This window comes from Palaemon carinicauda, chromosome 21 (assembly GCF_036898095.1).
Source record: "Palaemon carinicauda isolate YSFRI2023 chromosome 21, ASM3689809v2, whole genome shotgun sequence".
NCBI lineage: Eukaryota > Metazoa > Arthropoda > Malacostraca > Decapoda > Palaemonidae > Palaemon > Palaemon carinicauda.
Window position 1 is genome coordinate 1,613,449 of NC_090745.1, and position 20,968 is coordinate 1,634,416.

At 45.0% G+C, this 20,968-nt stretch overlaps 1 protein-coding gene across 1 annotated transcript in view; it reads right to left on the reverse strand.

The window, feature by feature from the left end:
• The window catches only part of LOC137615142 (aminomethyltransferase, mitochondrial), a 77,402-nt gene extending 58,080 nt beyond the window's left edge, over positions 1-19,322 (reverse strand). Inside the window, exons 1-3 of the mRNA XM_068344775.1 lie at positions 18,620-19,322; positions 13,598-13,735; positions 5,256-5,453 (exon numbers count right to left, since the gene is read on the reverse strand). Of these exons, the coding sequence (XP_068200876.1) occupies positions 5,256-5,453; positions 13,598-13,735; positions 18,620-19,201 (918 nt within the window). The 5' untranslated portion in view covers positions 19,202-19,322. The remainder of the gene's footprint in view (positions 1-5,255; positions 5,454-13,597; positions 13,736-18,619) is intronic.
• Positions 19,323-20,968: the final 1,646 nt, after the last annotated feature.

Sequence of the window (20,968 nt, forward strand, 5' to 3'; positions counted from 1 at the left end):
TAGACATGAGATGAACGGGATGCGATAACCCTGATCGATTACGGAAATCGTCCAGGTATCTGCCCCGAGTTGCTGCCACCTTGTTGCGCAACTTTGTAGGCATCCCCCCACTGGTGGACATGCGGGGGACTGCCAATCCTAGCGTTTACGGCCTCGGCCGTTCCCTCTAGGATTTTGACCTCCTCCCCTGGAGGACTTCTTACCCCTTCTGCCCTTGGCAGGAAAGGACTTAGACACCTTCTGCTTCGCTGCCGTTGTCTTCCTAGTGTCCATAGCTGGACGGGGTTGCTGAGCTGCTGGAGGTTTGTAATGCCTCGATGTCAGGGCCTTGTGGATGAGGGAATCCTGATTGGACTTCCTCCACCTCTCAGAGGCTAGCTCCACGTCCTTTAGCTCAAACAAGCTCTTACCGAGAACGGAAGTGTGTCTGAGCCTGCTAACATCAGAACTGGGGACCTTCTGGTGGAACCTCTCAGTCACTGCGTCCAGACGCTTGAGAATTGTGTTGGCCCACAAGCTCGATACTTGATGGGCCAGAAACTCGATGGTTCGCGTGCCTGAGAGTAAGAATGTCTCCAGTGCCTTCCTCATACTTTCTTTGGACAGGCCCTCAGAACGTACCAGGATGCCCAGAGATCCCAGCCAGATGTCCAGCCACGAAGTTGCCTGCATGGCACACTTCGCAACTTTCTCCTGGCTTAGGATCTCAGTTGCGGAATAGGACACTTGCCGGTTGGAGAGTCTCTCTAGAGGGACTCCCCCAGTGAGTTCTTCCACCAAATGGTGTACTGGAAGACTCAAACAAGTCTCCTCTAGGATTTCAAAGTACCTCCTCTGATGTACTCCAGGAGGAGGGAGGAGCTTGTTACCGGCATTGGATCTATTGGAGGAGGCAAGCTCAGAGGGCTGGCCCTCGACCTTGTCTCTGGCACTCTTCATCCCCTGAGACCAGGGCAAAGCTGCACTGGTCCTAGAGGGTTTCTGGGTGCCGTATATTCGGTCCAGGACCGTATCTTTCCATTCACGAGGAGGAATCTCTGGGTTTGGAATCCCATTGAGGTTCCTTATGAGGGTCAGGACTTGCCAGAACGCATGTTCTGACTACTGGTGCTCTCCTCCTGACGGACTGGCAGCAAAGTCTCCCGTCCACAGAGGCTCTTCCTGGGGAGACGCGCGGACGTTCTCCAAAGGTCTATCTGGTTCCTGTCGGGTCCTTGCGGAAGACTTGGGAACAGTCTTCGAGTCCTTCGGCTCCCTCCTAGGAGGGATGCAGGACTCCAGCAATGAAGGATGTAAGGCCTTCGCCACCTCTATATGAGGAGACTTCTCAGGAAGCGGCGGAGTTTCCCCCATTGGTGCGATGGGGGAACGGACCGGATCTCCCGGCTCTCCTGAGGATGGGTAATACTCATCCGCAGAGGAGGGAGAGAAAGTCTGAGGTGGGGTAGGAGCCTTACGTAAGGACTTGCGAGGATACAGGATAGCCCTTGGAGAAGTTACCACGTCTGGGACTCCTCTCTTCCTCTTCAGGGGGGAGGAAGTTGCCACTGATTTGTGACCCAAGTCAGAAAGCACAGGCTTCATTGCCTGCATAAGCGCTCTGACAATGGTACCAAACCAGGGCTGCTGGCTGATAGTCGCACTGTCAGATACTCCCTCTGGAGGGAAGAGGATTGTTCGATCCCTTGGAAGAGTCGACACATGAGGGTTCGTCTATTGAGAATCTGCAATGAAGGAAGAAGAAAGGTCCTTAGCCCTGTCCAGAAACCTCCGCTCCTCCGGCGAGCGCGCTGTTCTGCGCTTGCGGGGAGGGGAGCGCGATGATGACCTGTCCGCCTGTACCCCTGATGTAACTCGGGCGTGGTTGCGTTAGCGATCGTTGCGCCGATCACGCTGGTGATCGCGTGAAAAGCCCTGTTCTGGATCGCTCGTAAATGAATCATGCACAGCAGGATATTCGCGCTCGCGCGTGAGCGTGGGCGTGCGAGGTTGAGGGCGCGCGGACGCGTAGGAGATGGCAAGGGCGTGTGGCGCAAAGGAGCTATCTAATGAGGCGGGATAGAAGGCTGAATGCGAGGGCGCGCAGTGGGGTGGTGGACTACTGATGAGCGCGAGTGCGCGGTAGCATGCTGGCGCGTGTCTGTCACGACCGGGAGCGGGCGTGATTGCGCAGCCAGGTGATAGCGCGAGGGCGAGTTTGCTCGTTGGCGCGCAGACAAGAGGTGCGCAGGTTGTGCAGTTGCCTTAGGCGATCGTGAGATAGCCAGGCGAGCAGCATGCGCAGGTGCCTTAGGCGAACGTGAGATCGCCGGGCACGCATCAGGATGTGGGCACACAGGTGTGCGCTGTTGCGATGGGCGCACAGCAGGAACTGACCGTGTAGGTGTGCGCTGTTGGGTTGGGCGCGCAGATGGAAACTCGCGCACTACTGGAACATTGTGCGCAGTTTTTATATTGCGCGCAGTTAGCAGGGAGTCCAGGGGAACCCGTGAGCGCCCGTGCGCTATCTTGGGAACCTCCTGGACTGCGCGCTGTGATGTAGAAGAGCACTGGTGCGTTGGCGAGCGCGTTTACACTATAACAGGAACAGCGCGAGGTTGGCGCGCATCACCCTTTGTAATATAAGAGTGTTGGGGGTCTAGAGACACCTGTGAGCACCTGTGCGCTAACTTAGGTGACTCTTGGACTGCGCGTTTATCAGGAACTGCCGGGTGCGTGTGCGCAGGTGGGGCGCGGGAGCGCTACTTCAGGAACTACTGATGGGCGCGGGAGCGCTACTTCAGGAACTGCTGATGGGCGCGGGCGCGCCGAAGGTTGTGGATGCGCAGGGGAATCCTGGCGCGTAACTGGAACATTTGCGCGCACGCGCGCAGGTGAGCGCCGTGGCGCTAAATCAGGATCAGCGGCAACAGCAGAAGGGCGCGCAGGTATAACCTGGCACGCAAGGCTTTGATGCGCAGTTTTGCGCTCATTACCCTTTTGCCCCGACGGGACCGGTGCCTGCGCAATGACAGGTTTAGATGGCACGTAACGCGCATCCTCCTTGAAAGGAGATGGCAGGACAGCATGTCTGGAGGGTGACTGGATACAGAGTCCTGAAGGACGACCATCCTCCGACGGGGATCGCGAACGATCCCTGGAGAGGTCTAAGGTGGTAGCTAGCAGGAACGGTGATCGGCGAGTTGTCTCCTCCACAGAGGACTGCGAGGATGACGAGCCGAAGAGGAGCCTCCTAACTCCCTTGTGAGGACAAGGAAGGCCTCTACGGCGAAGGGGAGGACGAGCCTTCCGCCTTATACGCCCACGAGGGGCCGTTGGATCAGAACTCTGACCTTCGTAGGGCCTCCGCATAGGAGTCTCTCAGTGAACTTCCCTGGTGGGGGGGAGAATCACCGGTAGAAGAGACCGTAGGACTTAGTTCCTCCCTCGAAGGATGTTCGGAGGGGGAACCTAAGCCTTCAGCTACCTCAGCAACAACAGGCACAGGGGTTTGAGCAGAACCACTCGATGCCTCCGTTACAACAACGTCAACGACCGACAGAGGATCTATCCCTGCTGTCATTGGCGATTGTTTAACAGCCGCACCCAGTTTGATCATGTCAAACAGGGCTTCCCTGGAGGGCGAACCCTGAAGCCCCAAGGAAGCCCAAAGCTGTAATAAATCATTATTATTAACAGACAAATCAATATTTAAATCCTCCTCCGGGGGAGGAGGGGCAGTTGCCTCGCTATGGGAGGCAACTACCTCTCCCGCACCCCGGGATCGGTCAACAGCAATACGATCTACGCTACCACTCGCCGGCCTCTCGGAAGAGACCGCTCGAGTGGGAGCTTTGGAAAGGGCTACGGAAGAAGAAGTCTTGGAATTTTCTCTCTTCAAAGAAGCCTCTGAAGGAGAAATATCCCTTTTAGCCTTCTTCTTGCGTCGCCGGGCAAACCTCTTCCACTGAAAGGTAGACCACTCCCTGCACTCAATACATACGTTAGTCCTATCACACCGTTGGCCCCTACACTGAGGACATAAGGAGTGAGGATCGGTGTCCAAGGCCGACATAAAGGTACCACAAGGGCGGCCAGTTTGTCCAGGGCATGTACGCATGATGAAAGAATAGAGGCCAACTTCAAACACACACTGAAAGAAAAAGCAAAAAATTATGGCAGTCAAAAACGGAGGAGAGCGCAGACAGGTCTGTCGTCTCTCCGAACCAAAAGTAAAGTGAAGCACTCACTGTGTGTGAGGGGGGAGGGATAGCAAGCTACCCCCCCTACCCCCCCCCACCGCTAACTAGCGGTGGGGTAATAAACCCTCATTAAAATTCTTATGGCTCGTCATTCAGCTACGCCGAAGTAATTACCCCATGTAAATAGCGTGGTTTGTATTTCAGTTACGGAACAAATTTTGTTTGCAATGTCAAAGCAGAATGTTACGTCAATTTACATAGCTTTTACCCTTATTCAACTTATAACAAAGCTGTTTATAAGTATTTTGTTTGTAGTGTTGAAACACAAGATTTCGTTATTTCGTTTTAAATGATTTTCGTCTTTGTTGAAGTTATAAGAAAACTGTTCATCAAGGAGAGGTGTTAAAATAATATAATTATGTGTTTTTTGTTTCTTTGTAATTATTTGATTTCAACTTTACCCCCCGGCAGCAGTGAATGTCAATGTCAGTCGTTCCCACACCATAATGTAAACAAAACCCGACCCACATGGCAAGACGAGACTGTAAGGTGTTCTGTCTTGTAACCTTAGTTGGGCATTAAAACGCAACAAGTGTAGATGTGCGTTTTTGTTAATCCGACTCACGAAGGTAGATAGAAAGTAGAAGAAAGAATATGTAATCAAGAAATAATAAAAGAGAAATATCACACATCAAAAACAAACTATGACTGAGAGAATAATGCCAAGTTGTTAATGCTACAAGGTTTCACAATAGAATGGTAGATATGGAGCATCAGGTGAATCTGACCTCACTGAAGTGCCGTTTTACACTAGATAAGGTTTCTTATGAATAATGAATCATGACGAACAAAAACAAAAAAGTTTATGAGCCAGGGTAAATCCAACCTGAGAGAACTAGGTATGGTTAATATTATCATTAATGGCACTTTAATTATCATATAACTAGCACAACATTTTTTATACCGAAACATAAATCTGATTGCATTACAATCTCTAACAACATGGCAAAACCTCCCAGGCTGTACTACTCAAATTCACTTTCTAAATTGTAAATCTGAAATTTCTTATAGTACCTCAGCACCAGGGAAATCAGCCATCTGCCTTCTTCGTTTACCAATGGTCCATGCTAAGCCAGCTTCTATAGGAGTTGTAGTTTCATCAATGTCATTGCCATAAAGACACAGGCCTGCTTCTAGTCTCAGCGAATCTCGGGCACCAAGACCAGCAGGTTGCACTCCTGATCCAATGAGTGTTTCACAAAGTTCAACAGCCTGTGACAGCAAAACAAGTATCAGAATCTACATAAATTAGAAGAGTAGAAGTCATTAAAATGTTATTTTCATTAGTAAAATAAATTTTTGAATATACTTACCCGATGATCATGTAGCTGTCAACTCCGTTGCCCGACAGAAATCTACGGACGGGATACGCCAGCGATCGCTATACAAGAGGGGGGTGTACTCACCAGCGCCATCTGTGGTCAGGTACTCCAGTACTTCTTGTCAACACCACCTCAATTTTTCCCTCGGTCCACTGGTTCTCTATGGGGAGGAAGGGTGGGTCAATTAAATCATGATCATCGGGTAAGTATATTCAAAAATTTATTTTACTAATGAAAATAACATTTTTCAATATTAATCTTACCCGATGATCATGTAGCTGATTCACACCCAGGGAGGTGGGTGAAAACCAGTATACATGTTAATCAAGAAGCTAAGTATCCCGTATTTCATTTTTATCAGTTATTCAAAATAACAAATAAAACGATAAGTACCTGGTAAGGAAGTCGACTTGAACCATTACTCTGCCTTTAATAAGTACGTCTTCCTTACTGAGCGCAGCGGTCCTCTTAGGAGGCTGAACGACTCTTAGGTGCTGAAGTATAAAGGGCTGCAACCCATACTAAAGGACCTCATCACAACCTCTAACCTAGGCGCTCTCAAGAAAGAATTGACCACCCGCCAAATCAACTGGGATGCGGAAGGCTTCTTAGCCTACCGTACAACCCAAAAAAACAATAAAAGCATTCAAGAGAAAGGTTAAAAAGGTTATGGGATTATGGGAATGTAGTGGCTGAGCCCTCACCTACTACTGCACTCGCTGCTACGAATGGTCCCAGGGTGTAGCAGTTCTCGTAAAGAGACTGGACATCTTTGAGATAGAATGATGCAAACACTGACTTGCTCCTCCAATAGGTTGCATCCATAACACTCTGCAGAGAACGGTTCTGTTTGAAGGCCACTGAAGTAGCCACAGCTCTCACTTCATGTGTCCTTACCTTCAGCAAAGCAAGGTCTTCTTCCTTCATATGAGAATGAGCTTCTCTAATCAGAAGCCTTATGTAGTAAGAAACTGCGTTCTTAGACATAGGCAGTGAAGGTTTCTTAATAGCACACCATAAGGCCTCCGATTGTCCTCGCAAGGGTTTTGACCTTTTAAGATAGTACTTAAGAGCTCTGACAGGGCAAAGTACTCTCTCCCGTTCGTTACCCACCATGTTGGAAAGGCTAGGTATTTCGAACGATTTAGGCCAAGGACGTGAAGGAAGCTCGTTTTTAGCCAAAAAACCGAGCTGTAAGGAACATGTAGCCGTTTCAGATGTGAAACCTATGTTCCTGCTGAAGGCGTGAATCTCACTTACTCTTTTGGCTGTTGCAAGGCAGACGAGGAAAAGAGTTTTTAGAGTGAGGTCCTTGAAAGAGGCTGACTGGAGAGGTTCAAATCTTGATGACATAAGGAACCTTAGGACTACGTCTAGATTCCAGCCTGGAGTGGACAACCGACGTTCTTTAGAGGTCTCAAAAGACCTAAGGATGTCCTGCAGATCTTTGTTGGTGGAAAGATCCAAGCCTCTGTGGTGGAAAACCGCTGCCAACATACTTCTGTACCCCTTGATCGTAGGAGCTGATAGAGATCTAACATTCCTAAGATGCAACAGGAAGTCAGCAACTTGGGTTACAGTGGTACTGGTAGAGGAAACTGCACTGGCTCTGCACCAGCTTCGGAAGACTTCCCACTTAGATTGATAGACTCTGCGAGTGGATATCCTCCTTGCTCTGGCAATCGCTCTGGCTGCCTCCTTCGAAAAGCCTCTAGCTCTTGAGAGTCTTTCGATAGTCTGAAGGCAGTCAGACGAAGAGCGTGGAGGCTTGGGTGTACCTTCTTTACGTGAGGTTGACGCAGAAGGTCCACTCTTAGAGGGAGAGTCCTGGGAACGTCGACCAGCCATTGCAGTACCTCTGTGAACCATTCTCTTGCAGGCCAAAGGGGAGCAACCAACGTCAGCCGTGTCCCTTCGTGAGAGACGAACTTCTGAAGAACCCTGTTGATGATCTTGAACGGCGGGAATGCATACAGGTCGAGGTGGGACCAGTCCAGCAGAAAGGCATCCACGTGAACTGCTGCCGGGTCTGGAATCGGGGAACAGTACAATGGGAGCCTCTTGGTCATCGAGGTAGCGAACAGATCTATAGTTGGCTGACACCACAGGGTCCAAAGTCTGTTGCACACGTTCTTGTGAAGGGTCCACTCTGTGGGGATGACTTGACCCTTCCGGCTGAGGCGATCTGCCGTAACATTCATATCGCCCTGAATGAACCTCGTTACCAGCGTGAGCTTTCGACTTTTTGACCAAATGAGGAGGTCCCTTGCGATCTCGAACAGCTTCCTCGAATGAGTCCCTCCCTGCTTGGAGATGTACGCCAAGGCTGTGGTGTTGTCGGAGTTCACCTCCACTACCTTGTTTAGCAGGAGGGACTTGAAGTTCATTAAGGCCAGATGAACTGCCAACAACTCCTTGCAATTGATGTGAAGCATTTCCTGTTCCTTGTTCCATGTCCCCGAGCATTCCTGTCCGTCCAATGTCGCGCCCCAGCCCGAGTCTGATGCGTCCGAGTAGAGATGAAGGTCGGGGGTCTGAACAGCTAACGAGAGACCCTCCTTGAGAAGAATGCTGTTCTTCCACCACGTTAGAGTAGCCCTCATCTCTTTGGAAACAGGAATAGAGACCGTCTCGAGCGTCATATCCTTGTTCCAGTGAGCTGCCAGATGGTACTGAAGGGGGCGGAGGTGGAGTCTCCCTAACTCGATGAACAGGGCTAGCAATGAAAGAGTCCCTGTTAGACTCATCCACTGCCTCACCGAGCATCGGTTCCTCCTCAGCATGCTCAGGATGCACTCCAGGGCTTGGTTGATTCTTGGGGCCGACGGAAAAGCCCGAAAAGCTCGACTCTGAATCTCCATCCCCAGGTAAACGATGGTTTGGGAAGGAACGAGCTGGGACTTCTCTAAATTGACCAAGAGGCCCAGTTCCTTGGTCAAATCCAAAGTCCATCTGAGACTCTCCAGACAGCGACGACCTGTGGGAGCTCTTAAAAGCCAGTCGTCTAAATAAAGGGAGGCTCTGATGTCTGCCAAGTGAAGGAATTTCGCAATATTCCTCATCAGTCGCGTAAACACAAGAGGTGCCGTGGTCAGGCCAAAGCACAGGGCTTGGAACTGGTACACAACCTCTCCAAAGACGAATCTCAGAAAAGGTTGGGAGTCTGGATGGATGGGAACGTGAAAGTAGGCGTCTTTCAGATCTAACGAGACCATCCAGTCCTCCTGCCTGACCGCTGCTAGGACCGACTTCGTCGTCTCCATTGTGAACGTCTGCTTGGTGACATAAGCATTGAGCGCACTGACGTCCAGCACTGGTCTCCAACCTCCTGTCTTCTTGGCCACCAGGAAGAGACGGTTGTAAAAGCCCGGGGATTGATGGTCCCGGACTATCACCACTGCCTCCTTCTGTAACAGGAGCGACACCTCTTGATGTAACGCTAGCCTCTTGTCCTTCTCCTTGTAGTTGGGAGAGAGGTTGATGGGAGATGTGGTCAGAGGGGGATTGCGGCAGAACGGAATTCTGTAACCCTCCCTTAGCCACTTGACAGACTGAGCGTCTGCACCTCTGCTCTCCCAGGCTTGCCAGAAGGTCTTGAGTCTGGCTCCTACAGCTGTCTGGAGAGGAAGGAAGTCAAAGCTTGCTTTTCGTGGACTTGGCACCTTTCTTGGACTTGCCCCGGTGACTGTCTCCACGGGTACTTCCTCTACTGGGGGCTCTGCCACGAAAGGGCGGAATGAATCTGGTAGCAGGTGTATCAGCCACAGGGGTGCGGTAAGATCTCGGCACGGAAGGTAAGGTTTTAGCCTTACGTGCTGAAGAGGCCATGAGGTCATGCGTATCTTTCTGGATAAGAGCCGCAGCCATCTCCTTGATTAACTCCTCCGGAAACAGGAACTTGGAGAGAGGAGCAAACAGCAACTGTGACCTCTGGCAAGGGGTGATACCAGTCGATAAGAAGGAGCATAGAAGTTCCCTTTTCTTGAGGACTCCTGAGACAAAAACAGACGCAAGTTCGCCAGAACCATTGCGAATTGCTTTGTCCATACAGGACATGATCAGCATGGCCGAGTCTTTGTCAGAAGGGGCAGTCTTCCTGCTTAAGGCCCCCAGGCACCAATCGAGGAAGTTAAAAATTTCGAAGGCGCGAAAGACTCCCTTCATCAAGTGGTCCAGATCAGAAAAAGTCCAGCAGACCTTCGAGCGTCTCATAGCCGACCTGCGGGGAGAGTCAACCAAACTTGAGAAGTCGGCCTGGGCAGAGGCAGGAACCCCCAAGCCAGGTTCCTCTCCCGTGGCATACCAGACGCCCGACTTAGAAGCCAGCTTAGGAGGAGGAAACACAAAAGAGGTCCTTCCCAGTTGCTGCTTGGACTGCAACCAATCCCCTAAAATCCTCAAAGCTCTCCTTGATGATCTGGCGAGGACAAGCTTGGTGTAGGCAGACGTAATAGGCTGCATGCCTAGAGAAAACTCGGATGGAGGAGAACGAGGGGTTGCAGATACGAAGTGTTCAGGGTATAACTCTCTGAACAGAGCCAGGACCTTACGAAAGTCTAAGGAAGGCGGCGAAGACTTGTGTCCCTCCACATCAGAAGTAGGATCATCCAGGTGAGCAGCTTCATCCTCAGAAACCTTATCGCCTGAGAGTTGAGTAGCAAGAAGTAACGGTAGAGCGGTATGCTGAATGGCTGAATCCTGCAGTACGGGTGCATGCGCACTAGCGGATCCATCATCATGCCTCTGCTGAAGAGACTGAGGGCTGGCAATGACAAAGTCATGAGGCTGGGGTGAGGGAGGTTCTGCGGTGGTCTGAGGAGCAAGCGTGGTCAGAAGCGAATGCTGTAAGGCATGAGGCTCATGCTGCATGGTATGCGGCTCATGCTGTATGGGAAGAGGCTCATGCTGCGAAGAATGCGGCTGCTGAATGGTAAGAGGCTCGTGCTGCATGCGTTGAGGAGGCTGCCTCATAGCATGAGGCTCCTGCCTCAAGGGTTGCGCCTGCCTCAAGGGTTGAGGAGGTTGCTGCGCAGAGTGAGGCTCCTGCCTCAAGGGTTGAGGAGGTTGCCGCATAGCATGAGGCTGCTGCCTCATGGGTAGAGGAGGTTGCCGCATAGCATGAGGCTCCTGCCTCATGGGTAGAGGAGGTTGCCGCATAGCGTGAGGCTCCTGCCTCAAGGGTTGAGGAGGTTGCCGCATAGCAAGAGGTTCCTGCCTCAAGGGTAGAGGAGGTTGCTGCATAGCGCTGGAACCTGGCAACTCCCAATGCGGCAGCTCACGCATGGAAGCAGGAGGAGCCTCAAGAACATACGTCTGGCAGGGAGGACTGCGCAGAGGTGGAGGAGCGCTCGCAGGAGGAGGTGTGCTAACCTTCTCTGCCTGATACTCCTGCATCAAAGCCGCAAGCTGAGACTGCATAGTCTGCAGCATAGACAACTTGGGGTCCACAGAAGTTGGAGCAGAGGCCTGTTGAGGCACCGCTTTACCTCTCTTAGGAGGTGTGCAGTCATCAGATGACTGCGGCGAGTCCGAACTGGCCCAGTGGCTACACCTGGGCCGTTGGACTAGCTCGGACGGGACCTTACGTTTGAGAGGTCGAGAGACCTGGGTCCACCGTTTCCTCCTGGAAACTTCTTCCGCAGACGAGGAATTTAAGGGCTCAATCGTCTGGGAGTGGAAGTGACGATCTCTATCAGATACGCCCGCAACCACTGAGGATACAACTGTGCGCCGATCAAGGCCTGCCGAACCCTTTTGCCCTTCGACTTTGCTTCTCCCCTGGGCTTGGGAGCTTGCAAGAGGTCCCGGACTGGGAGGACGACTGGCACGCACAGAAGTATCCTCATGCGCAACACTGACACTGACACTAGGCACAGCACTGGCACTAACACTTCCCACTGCACTTTTCACTTTAAGTTCCTTGACATCTGCCAAGAGAAGATTGTGGTCACTAACTAAAGACTCCACCTTATCACCAAGAGCCTGAATGGCACGCAACATATCCGTCATATCAGGCTGAGCACTCGTAGCAGGTTCGGGGGTCACCACCACAGGGGAAGGAAAAGGTTGAGGGTCATGGGGGGAGGAATAAACCAAAGAGCGAGAAGAACTCCTCCTAACTCTCTCCCTCTCTAACCTAGTCGTATACTTGAGGAATTCATTAAAATCGAATTCCGAAAGCCCAGCACATTCCCCACATCGATCTTCCAACTGACAGGATTTTCCCCTACAGTCGGAACAAACGGTGTGAGGATCAACAGAGGCCTTCGGAAGACGCCTATTACAAGTCCTAACACTACATCGCCTATATTTAGGAGCTTGAGAGTGGTCGGACATCTTGAATTTAGAGAACAGTCAAGGGGGAATTCCAAAGTAAAGCAAAGATCGTTAACCAATAAATCAATTTAATTCCAAAAGCTATCTAAGCTAAGGGAAAAGCTTCCTGTACAGCGAAGGCTAAATTTTAGAGCAAATACTTCACCAAAACCGTGAACAAAGACTCCAAAATCAACAGCGTATCCTTGTAGGTCTTGCCGGCGGCACGACAGAGGAAAAATTGAGGTGGTGTTGACAAGAAGTACTGGAGTACCTGACCACAGATGGCGCTGGTGAGTACACCCCCCTCTTGTATAGCGATCGCTGGCGTATCCCGTCCGTAGATTTCTGTCGGGCAACGGAGTTGACAGCTACATGATCATCGGGTAAGATTAATATTGAAAAACATCATCACCTTCATGAAGCTATTCCCGTTATGTATATAAATTTTACTATGATAAAAAAAAAACCTAATGAAAACACTTAAAATATTTTCCAATTTTTGTTCTTTTGCTTACTAATCATCACCATCTTAGGACTAATACACACAAAATTACTACATGATCTACCTTTTACAATTTCCTTCATTATTCATTCACTTCCGAATAATAAATGGCTATTTTTCAATAAACTAGAGGACATTTAATTTTTTACTACCCAATAATGTACTAAATTTTCCTTTAAAAATATGTACTAGATTCTCAGTACAGAAAATATCCTTGAATATTTATGACATTCTGGTTGATACACAGACTCCTGATACTGTACAGTACTACACTGTACTATACTGTACAATACTAACCCAATACTGAGATTATTATAATTCCAAGTCACTAAAATTTATATGAATAAGAGGGTATAGATTAATTCATACTAAAACTTTTGAAACTGGTAGATAAAAAAGAGAGTGAACATGTTTACTTCATAATATATTTTAATAATTCTGTCATGAGCATTAGATGAGCAGTTAATTTCTCATTAATAACACAACATACAAGGTTTTGAACGAAAGCAAAATATGAGGCTTACAGGAAATCAAGTAAATAGACTAATATTTGAATTCCAATAGTATCAAAAACATACTGTAAATCATACAGAACTAACTCATCCTCACTGTATCTGTAATGCAAGGTTATAAAAAAAAATTTCAGATATAATTACAGTATGCCATACAAAACAATGGGATTTCAACGTGCAAAAATAAACTAGTTACAGTATATAAGGATACTTATAGCATTATAATTTAAATTGTTTCAGATCTAACTCTACCAATAGATTGTATATTAAAGTCCTCAAATTTCAAATATAGGATAGGCCACCATGCAAAGAAAGACTGAGAAAATACTTTAATAACAATAGTTTATGGATTAATCCAAGGAGGTATATCACAGTTGTGATAGCCTACTGGAAATATTGAACTAGCAATCTGTGTCTCACAAATTTGAGCCCTGTTCATTCCTCAATAGTTTTCACTAGTAGAGACAGCCTCAAAGGAGCCATAAGCAGCCACATTTCTTGGTCCTCCATTGTCTTAACTTGGTTGAAGAAAGGGCTTGGACACTGATCATACTGTATGCATATTAAGTAGGTTTGGTTTCTCAAACCTATGCCTTGTCTATGACACTCGTGAGTAACTTTTACCCTATACAAATACACTTTTGTAAAATGTAAGCCATATAAACTGCATTAACTTTAAGTACTTATTTCTTAGTTACTCACCTTTTCATTTGGAACAGATATTTCAACTCCATCTTCTCCAGTATAACCACATCTTGTCACACGGCAAGGTATACCAGCTACTACCAATTCTCTTGTTTGCATAAAATATAGCTGATCAATGTCTCCTTCCACAAGAGGCTGCAAGGCAATTACAAAAAGATGAAGCAACTTAAGTATATTGATAGCTAAATTGCAAGAAAAAAATATAATGGGAAGCCAAACAACTGCAGGAAAAAGTTCCACAGTTCCAAATTACTGTAACAAAAAAATAATGCCGTATCTAAGTAAGCAAACCAATGAAGTGTTAAATAAAAGTCAAAATTACTGAAATCGTAAGTTTACAAGTTTCTGAGCACTGAGTTACTTTCTGTATTACATATGTATTGCAGTTTTCTTGCTTGGGGTACACTTTGGTATTCTGTTCTATCTTATTTCTCTTCCTCTTGTTTTTTTTTTTAAAGTTTTTATAGTTTATATGTGAAGGATCCAATTAATGTTGTCACTGTTCTTGAAATATATTATCATGATTGTTTATTGGGCAATTTTTCTCTATTGTAGCCTTTGGGCTTACAGCCTCTTGCTTTTCCAACTAGGGTTATAGCCTAGCTTTTAATAATAATAACGATTTGCATAACTTACAGTACAGTATGCATTACTTTAAAATAATTCAGATTTCCAAGATTTGGGGGCCTCATTTTTATGCTCCTCTTTTCTTTTATTTTTCAAAAGTTTCACATTTGCATTCCTTTCCAGTGTCAAAAGAAATTTCCCTGCCATAGCTCCAAGGAAAAAATAAAAACCCTTTGCAAAATCAATCAGATTATTAGAATGGTATCAATTATTTCAACACTTAATATTAATTTGGTATATGATATTGAGGCACGAGTCTCTCGACATAAAACTGAAACCATAAAATTTACCCTAGAATTACAATGTCTCCAACATTCAAATTCTTTGAGAACACTAATAAAAAGATTTTCCTGAAAAAGAATATGATATTGAACACTTAAAATGCATTAGAGAAATTTTCTCAAAGTAAAAATAAATTACATTTTCCTTGCATGTACTATACTGTAATTTTTGTTTTATTTCACAAACACTTCATGAGACATGGAAGGAATAGGAGGAGGAAGTTATGCCTGAAATTACTGTATTAGCTTGTGCAGAAGCATTGCCAATGGAAAATACAACGAACACAAGCTGATAAAAAACCAAAGCTGTGATAAGCTCACGTGACAACGTATTGCAGATTTGGCGGTACTATATATGAGGATATGTGAGGGTATTTGGCAAGGATGAAATGCTGTATAAAAGAAAAAGCTCATGTGATCACATATGGTGAGGACTAAAACTAAAGTGCTGTGATAAGCTCTTGTGCCAGTGCATGGCAACATTAAAAGTAAGAAGGTGGTTCAGAAACGACATACCCTAAGAGTCTAAGAAATGCCACTAAAGCCCTATGCAAAAATGTTGAATTGTCTGTCATTTGAGACTCATTTGGATAATCATACTGTACAAATCTTTCAAGATAAATAAGAGAACATTAGGAATGAGCAGAGATTAAGTGAGAACTGCAATCTCCTCATAAAGACTTAATTTGAAAAATCATTGATACATTCTACAGAAAGACCTGATAAAGTTCAATTTAGCATTTTATATGAGAAATAATCTCTAAAAGCTCAGATAGTCTGCACCTCTGAATGCAGAGAGCAAGGTCATTCATCATTTCTCAGCAATAGAAGGACCACATCCTTGGAGCTGGATTGAGGAGAGGGAGATGTGGTGAACGGGCAGCAGTAACCGATCCAAAGAACATCCACTGTCCACTGCTTTACACCGTGAAATTACCAACCTCATCCATCTTTCTATCAGGCATTCCCTCACTGGTAGCGGCTGAATAGAGGAATTTCCCGTCGAAGCTTGAACGAGGTCCTTCTCTACATCTGCTTCTACTATTGTGATTCCGAGCCCTTCATTGAAAAGAAGGCTGACCAAAATTCAGTGTTCCGCAATGTTGAAGGTGTGGCCCTGAAGTCACTCCCACTCAACTCCAGTCTAAATGCTAGACCCGATGTTTGTCTAGAAGGGGAGGCGACCTGGAATGTTTGTGCGAGGAGGAAGTTTGTGGTCTCCTAAACGACACCATTTGGTGGAGAAGTGAATCTTGATTCAAATTCTTCCACTTCTCAGCCGTAAGTTCTACCTGATCCAAGGGGAAACAGACGGTCCTTCGAGTGACGAATTTCTCAAGTTCAGTATCTCTCTCTGTTCTACTTGCCTCAGAATTCAATTGGTCCACTGGCTTGCTGTCTAGTGGACCAGAAACTCCACTGATTTAGCTCTCATCAGATAGAAGTAGCTTTCAGAAGGGCAAATGCAAACAGAAGGTTCTTGATTTTGAGATCACTCACCTCTGTAGGGAGCACTTAAGTGCAAGGAGGGTGTCACATCAAGAATTGGTGAGTGTACACTGCTTGGCTAAGTACTTGTAATCAGAGACTGTGCAAATAGATAAGAGCACACAGGCATGGGAATGCTTTAAGTTAGATAAATGAGTGCAAAAAAATTAGCGTGCACAAGCATGGGAATGCTCTAAGTTAGATGAATTAGTGCAAATAGATAAGACCGAGCGCACAGGCATGGGAATGCTCTAAGTTAGATGAATGAGTGCAAATAGATAAGAGCACACAGGCATGGGAATGCTCTAAGTTAGATGAAGGAGTGCAAATAGATAGGCGCAACCCCTGCTATAAGCTAAAAAATTAAAATGAAAATGCTAGTGGAAGTTCTCTCACCGGAGCATGTTCTAGCGAGCAGGTGAGACTGTACAAGACCAGGTTAGATAATGCGGGACTGATAGCAGGCAGGTTAGATAATGCGCGACAGATAACAGGCAGGTTAGATAACGAGCGATCAATCATATAAGCAGGTTAGATGGCGAGTGATGAATTGCGAGAAAGTTAGATAATGCATGATGAATCGCAAGCAGGTTAGATGGTGCGTGATGAATCGAGAGCAAGTTAGATGGCACTTGGCCAATGCCAAGCAGTTGATGTTACAGCATGCGATCACGAAGAGCATTCAAACACCTAGTAGCATGTCTAGTATCCCTTTAATGGATGAGCGAGCAGGTGATATGGAGCTCACGTAGAAGCACGTAATCGCCAACAGATGTCTATCCGCAATCTTGTGAGGTCGAGATCACCTAGATGTGCGTGATGGTGAACAGCTATGGTGAAAGTAAAGTAGCTCGTAATCTTGCCGTCTCTTTCTTCGTCCTTGGTGAAGGATTGGGTAACGCTGTCTCTCCCATAGGGAGAGAAACGGTAGGAGTGACTAATATGGAACTCCTATCTAATGATCTTTTTGGACTACTGTAATTGTCCAGTAGGGGAAAAGGAAGGGCAGCACCCCTGTTCAACCGGCAGTGTGTACGAAGTCAGGTGACTATGCGCTAGGACCGAGCATACTCAGAGATACGAACAGGAACAGGTTCCATCAATTCAGTGAGCACCATGATCTAGAGTGAATGCGTGTGGAAGTTACACCCCAGCCCGCTTCTTTATCAGATATCCCCTTTCCCTCCTGGAAGGGAATAGGAGAGCATGGATGCATGATGCCTGCCAAGGGGAGTGCTTCAAATGAGCGTGCCCGTAATCTTGGGACCCCATATTTGCAAACTTAACAACCTACAGTAGGGATACATCTTGGCTCTAATAACTTAAAGGCGTAATTAATCTTGTGTCAACACGATTTGTTGGCTGTATGATGAGTAGCAATTCTCTTGGATATATTGGACGTCAAAAGTTGTGTCGGCTGTATGATGAGTAGCAATTCTCTTGGATATATTGGACGTCAAAAGTTGTGTCGGCTGTATGATGAGTAGCAATTCTCTTGGATATATTGGACGTCAAAAGTTGTGTCGGCTGTATGATGAGTAGCAATTCTCTTGGATATATTGGACGTCAAAAGCTGTGTCGGCTGTATGATGAGTAGCAATTCTCTTGGATATATTGGATGTCAAAAGTTAGAAGGATTGTCAATAACATGGAAGAAAAGTGGAAAAGGAATATTTTGCAACAATAGATAGTATTTGTTTACAAGACCACGCTCTCCATATACTGACAAATTATGTAAAGTTATTGTTTTCCTTTATTACTTTTTCATAATTTAAAAACAATTTGCCAAATGGTTAACAAGCTAAAATCATAAAAAAAACACTAGCCTGGTTTCCTCAATAAACAACCTATAACTGACATCATCAGCAGTCAACCAAACAGAAGTTCGTGATGCCAGTGTACATTTTATATATACTCAAAATACATACTAAATTAAAATTGGAGTAATTGTTCAAAAGTGTCACTATTTGTGAATTGTATATTTTATGAACATGTAAGAGTAACTTGGAGTATATTTTGAAAATATATCATATGTACACTGGCATCATGAACTTCTGTTCAGTTGACTGTTTACGATGTCAGTTCCAAGTCGCTTAGTAAGGAAACCAGGCTAGTTCCTTTTATAATTCTTTAGTTTTTATAATTTCAACTTGTTTCCAATGTGGCGAATTGTTTTAAATTATGAAAAAGTAATGGAAGAAAACAATGGCTTTGCATAATTTGCAATAGCCTTATTGGGGTGTATGTATGATTGCAGCCACCTGTATGGATATTATGGCTAACTTAGAATGCGGCAATGTAAGGGGGGTCGTCAGCCACTCCGTTAGGGTAAGGACACGGCTTGTAGGTTAGGTTAGGGGCGAAAATTTAGGTTAGTTGATGTCAATTTTTAATCGAAAAGGGAGGAACTGGCCGCTGATATACAAAGGCTCCCAAATATTTTCATCAACTCAAATGGTTATCTTCAACATTTACGTCCTAACAAATACATACTAAGGAGAATACAGTACAAGCAGTTAGTGAACATGTAGTTTAATGTAATTGGCTGGAAATTACCTTACCATTTAATCTACAATAGCATTATTGTAAGTTAAGATTCTCCTAAGATTTTTAATATAGATACCTTTAGAATTTTTGCCGTCTCTGGTCCTTGAACAGCCACTAATCCATGATCCTCGATGATTTCCAGCTCAACGTCCTTTCCATCGGCTTTAAAAGCAGCGAGCTGCTGCTTCATATGGGCCAAATCCTTCTCCTTGCACCCGGCGTTACTAACCACATAGAGATAACCTAGATCCGTTTTGCTACAGATTAAATCATCTATTATGCCTCCTTTTTCAGTAGTGAATAGTGATAATGTACCAGAATTGTCAGCTAATCCTTCAATGTCACCTACGATTAGACTTTCCATGAACCTGACGCGGTCCTTGCCATGCACCTTGGATTGCAGCATGTGGGAGACATCGAACATGCCGCAGTGATTGCGGACTTGGTTATGTGAGGTCGCAATTCCAACTTTTCCGTATTGCACGGGCATTGAATATCCTGCAAATTCAACCATCTTACCTCCTTGGTCAACATGATAGTCGTGCAGGACAGTTTTCTCCAAGGAGGTCACTGGGGATGTACTTATCTGTCTTAAAAACACAATGTCACGCGCTCTTCGTCCTCTTACGGCGTTCACGAGCAATTTAAAAGTGTTCATGATGATGAATATTTGATGTACGTCTTTAACTTATGGCGCTTTTAACACTTCTAATACGAATTCACTTCTATTTCTAGCATTTGGATGTCTCTGTTGTGCTATCACTACCCGCTCTTGATTATAACCGTCGGCCAATCAGAGGACAGTATTTTAGGGGAGCGACCTGAAAGCTCTGTTCTGATTGGTCCAAAATTCTTTGGATACAAATCGCTCCCCTTAGTTATATAATCTACGTTAGTTTACTAATAGTGGATTCCTTTCAAGAAAAAGGAGAACCACGTGAAACTTATCAAGATATTTTAAACTATACCAATGCAGTATATGGAAATAATACTGTAGCAACGTTAAACAATTCTTTAAAAATGATTGTACTGTTTTATAACTCGATTTCTTAACAATGTCCGAAGTCAAGTTGGCCTTGAATGATAGGTTATCTGCAGGAGATGTATCGAATTTAATAAGTTCACGGCGAGCAAAATTGTCTTATCTATAAGTGGCCGGTTGCTACGGATCTCTATTTAGTATCTTATAATTCTATCAGCATCATTATCATCATCATCTCCTCCTACGCTCATTGACGCAAAGGGCATCGGTTAGATTTCGCCATTCGTCTCTATCTTGAGCTTCTAATTCAATACTTCTCCGATCATCATCTCTTACTTCGCACTTCATAGTCCTCAGCCATGAAGGTCTGGGTCTTCCAACTCTTATAGTCCCCTGTGGAGTCCAGATAAACGTTTGGTGAACTCATCTCTCTTGGGGAGTATCTTCTGAATATGTATGTGGTTTCAGTTTAATAAAAAAAAAATGTACGATAAACAGTAGTTATGACACTGATATGTAATTTTATACCGTACATTCTTAAAACTGAAACCGCAAATATATCTAGAAGATACTGATAAAGGGGTTAACAGCTGCACTGTAATTGCTCAGTGGCTACTTTCCTCTTGGTAAGGGTAGAAGAGACTCTTTAGCTATAGTAAGCAGCTCTTCTAGAAGTACACTCCAAAATCAAACCATTGTTCTCTAGTCTTGGGTAGTGCCATAGCCTCTGTACCATGTCTTTCACTATCTTAGGTTAGAGTTCTCTTGCTTGAGGGTACACTTGGGCAAGCTGTTCTGTCTAATTTCTCTTCCTCTTGGTTTGTTGAAGTTTTTATAGTTTATAAAGGAAATATTTGTTGTAATTTTGTTACTGTTCTTAAAATATTTTGTTTTTCCTTTCCTCACTGGGCTATTTTCCCTCTTAGGGCCCCTGAGCTTATAGCATCCTGCTTTTCCAACTAGGGTTGTAGCTTAGCAAGTAATAATAATAATAATAATAATAATAATGATAATAATAATAATAATAATAATAATAATAATAATAATAATAATAATAATAATAATAATAATGTAAATACCCATCATTAACATACTTCATGCCCATATTCATTTCCGCTTTTAGAGATCTTAAAACTTGGAAGCTACAACCCTAGTTAGAACAGCCAAACAGGGAAAAATAGCTCAACGAGGAAAGGAAATAAATAAACTATGAGAAAAAAATTAACAATGAATTATTTTAAAAACAGTAACAACATCAAAACAAGTAAGTCATATATAAACTATACAAAGACTGTTCAACATAAAAAAATTGGCTGCAAGTTTGAACTTATATATATATATATATATATATATATATATATATATATATATATATATACAGGTATATATATATATATATATATATATATATATATATATATATATATATATATATATATATAT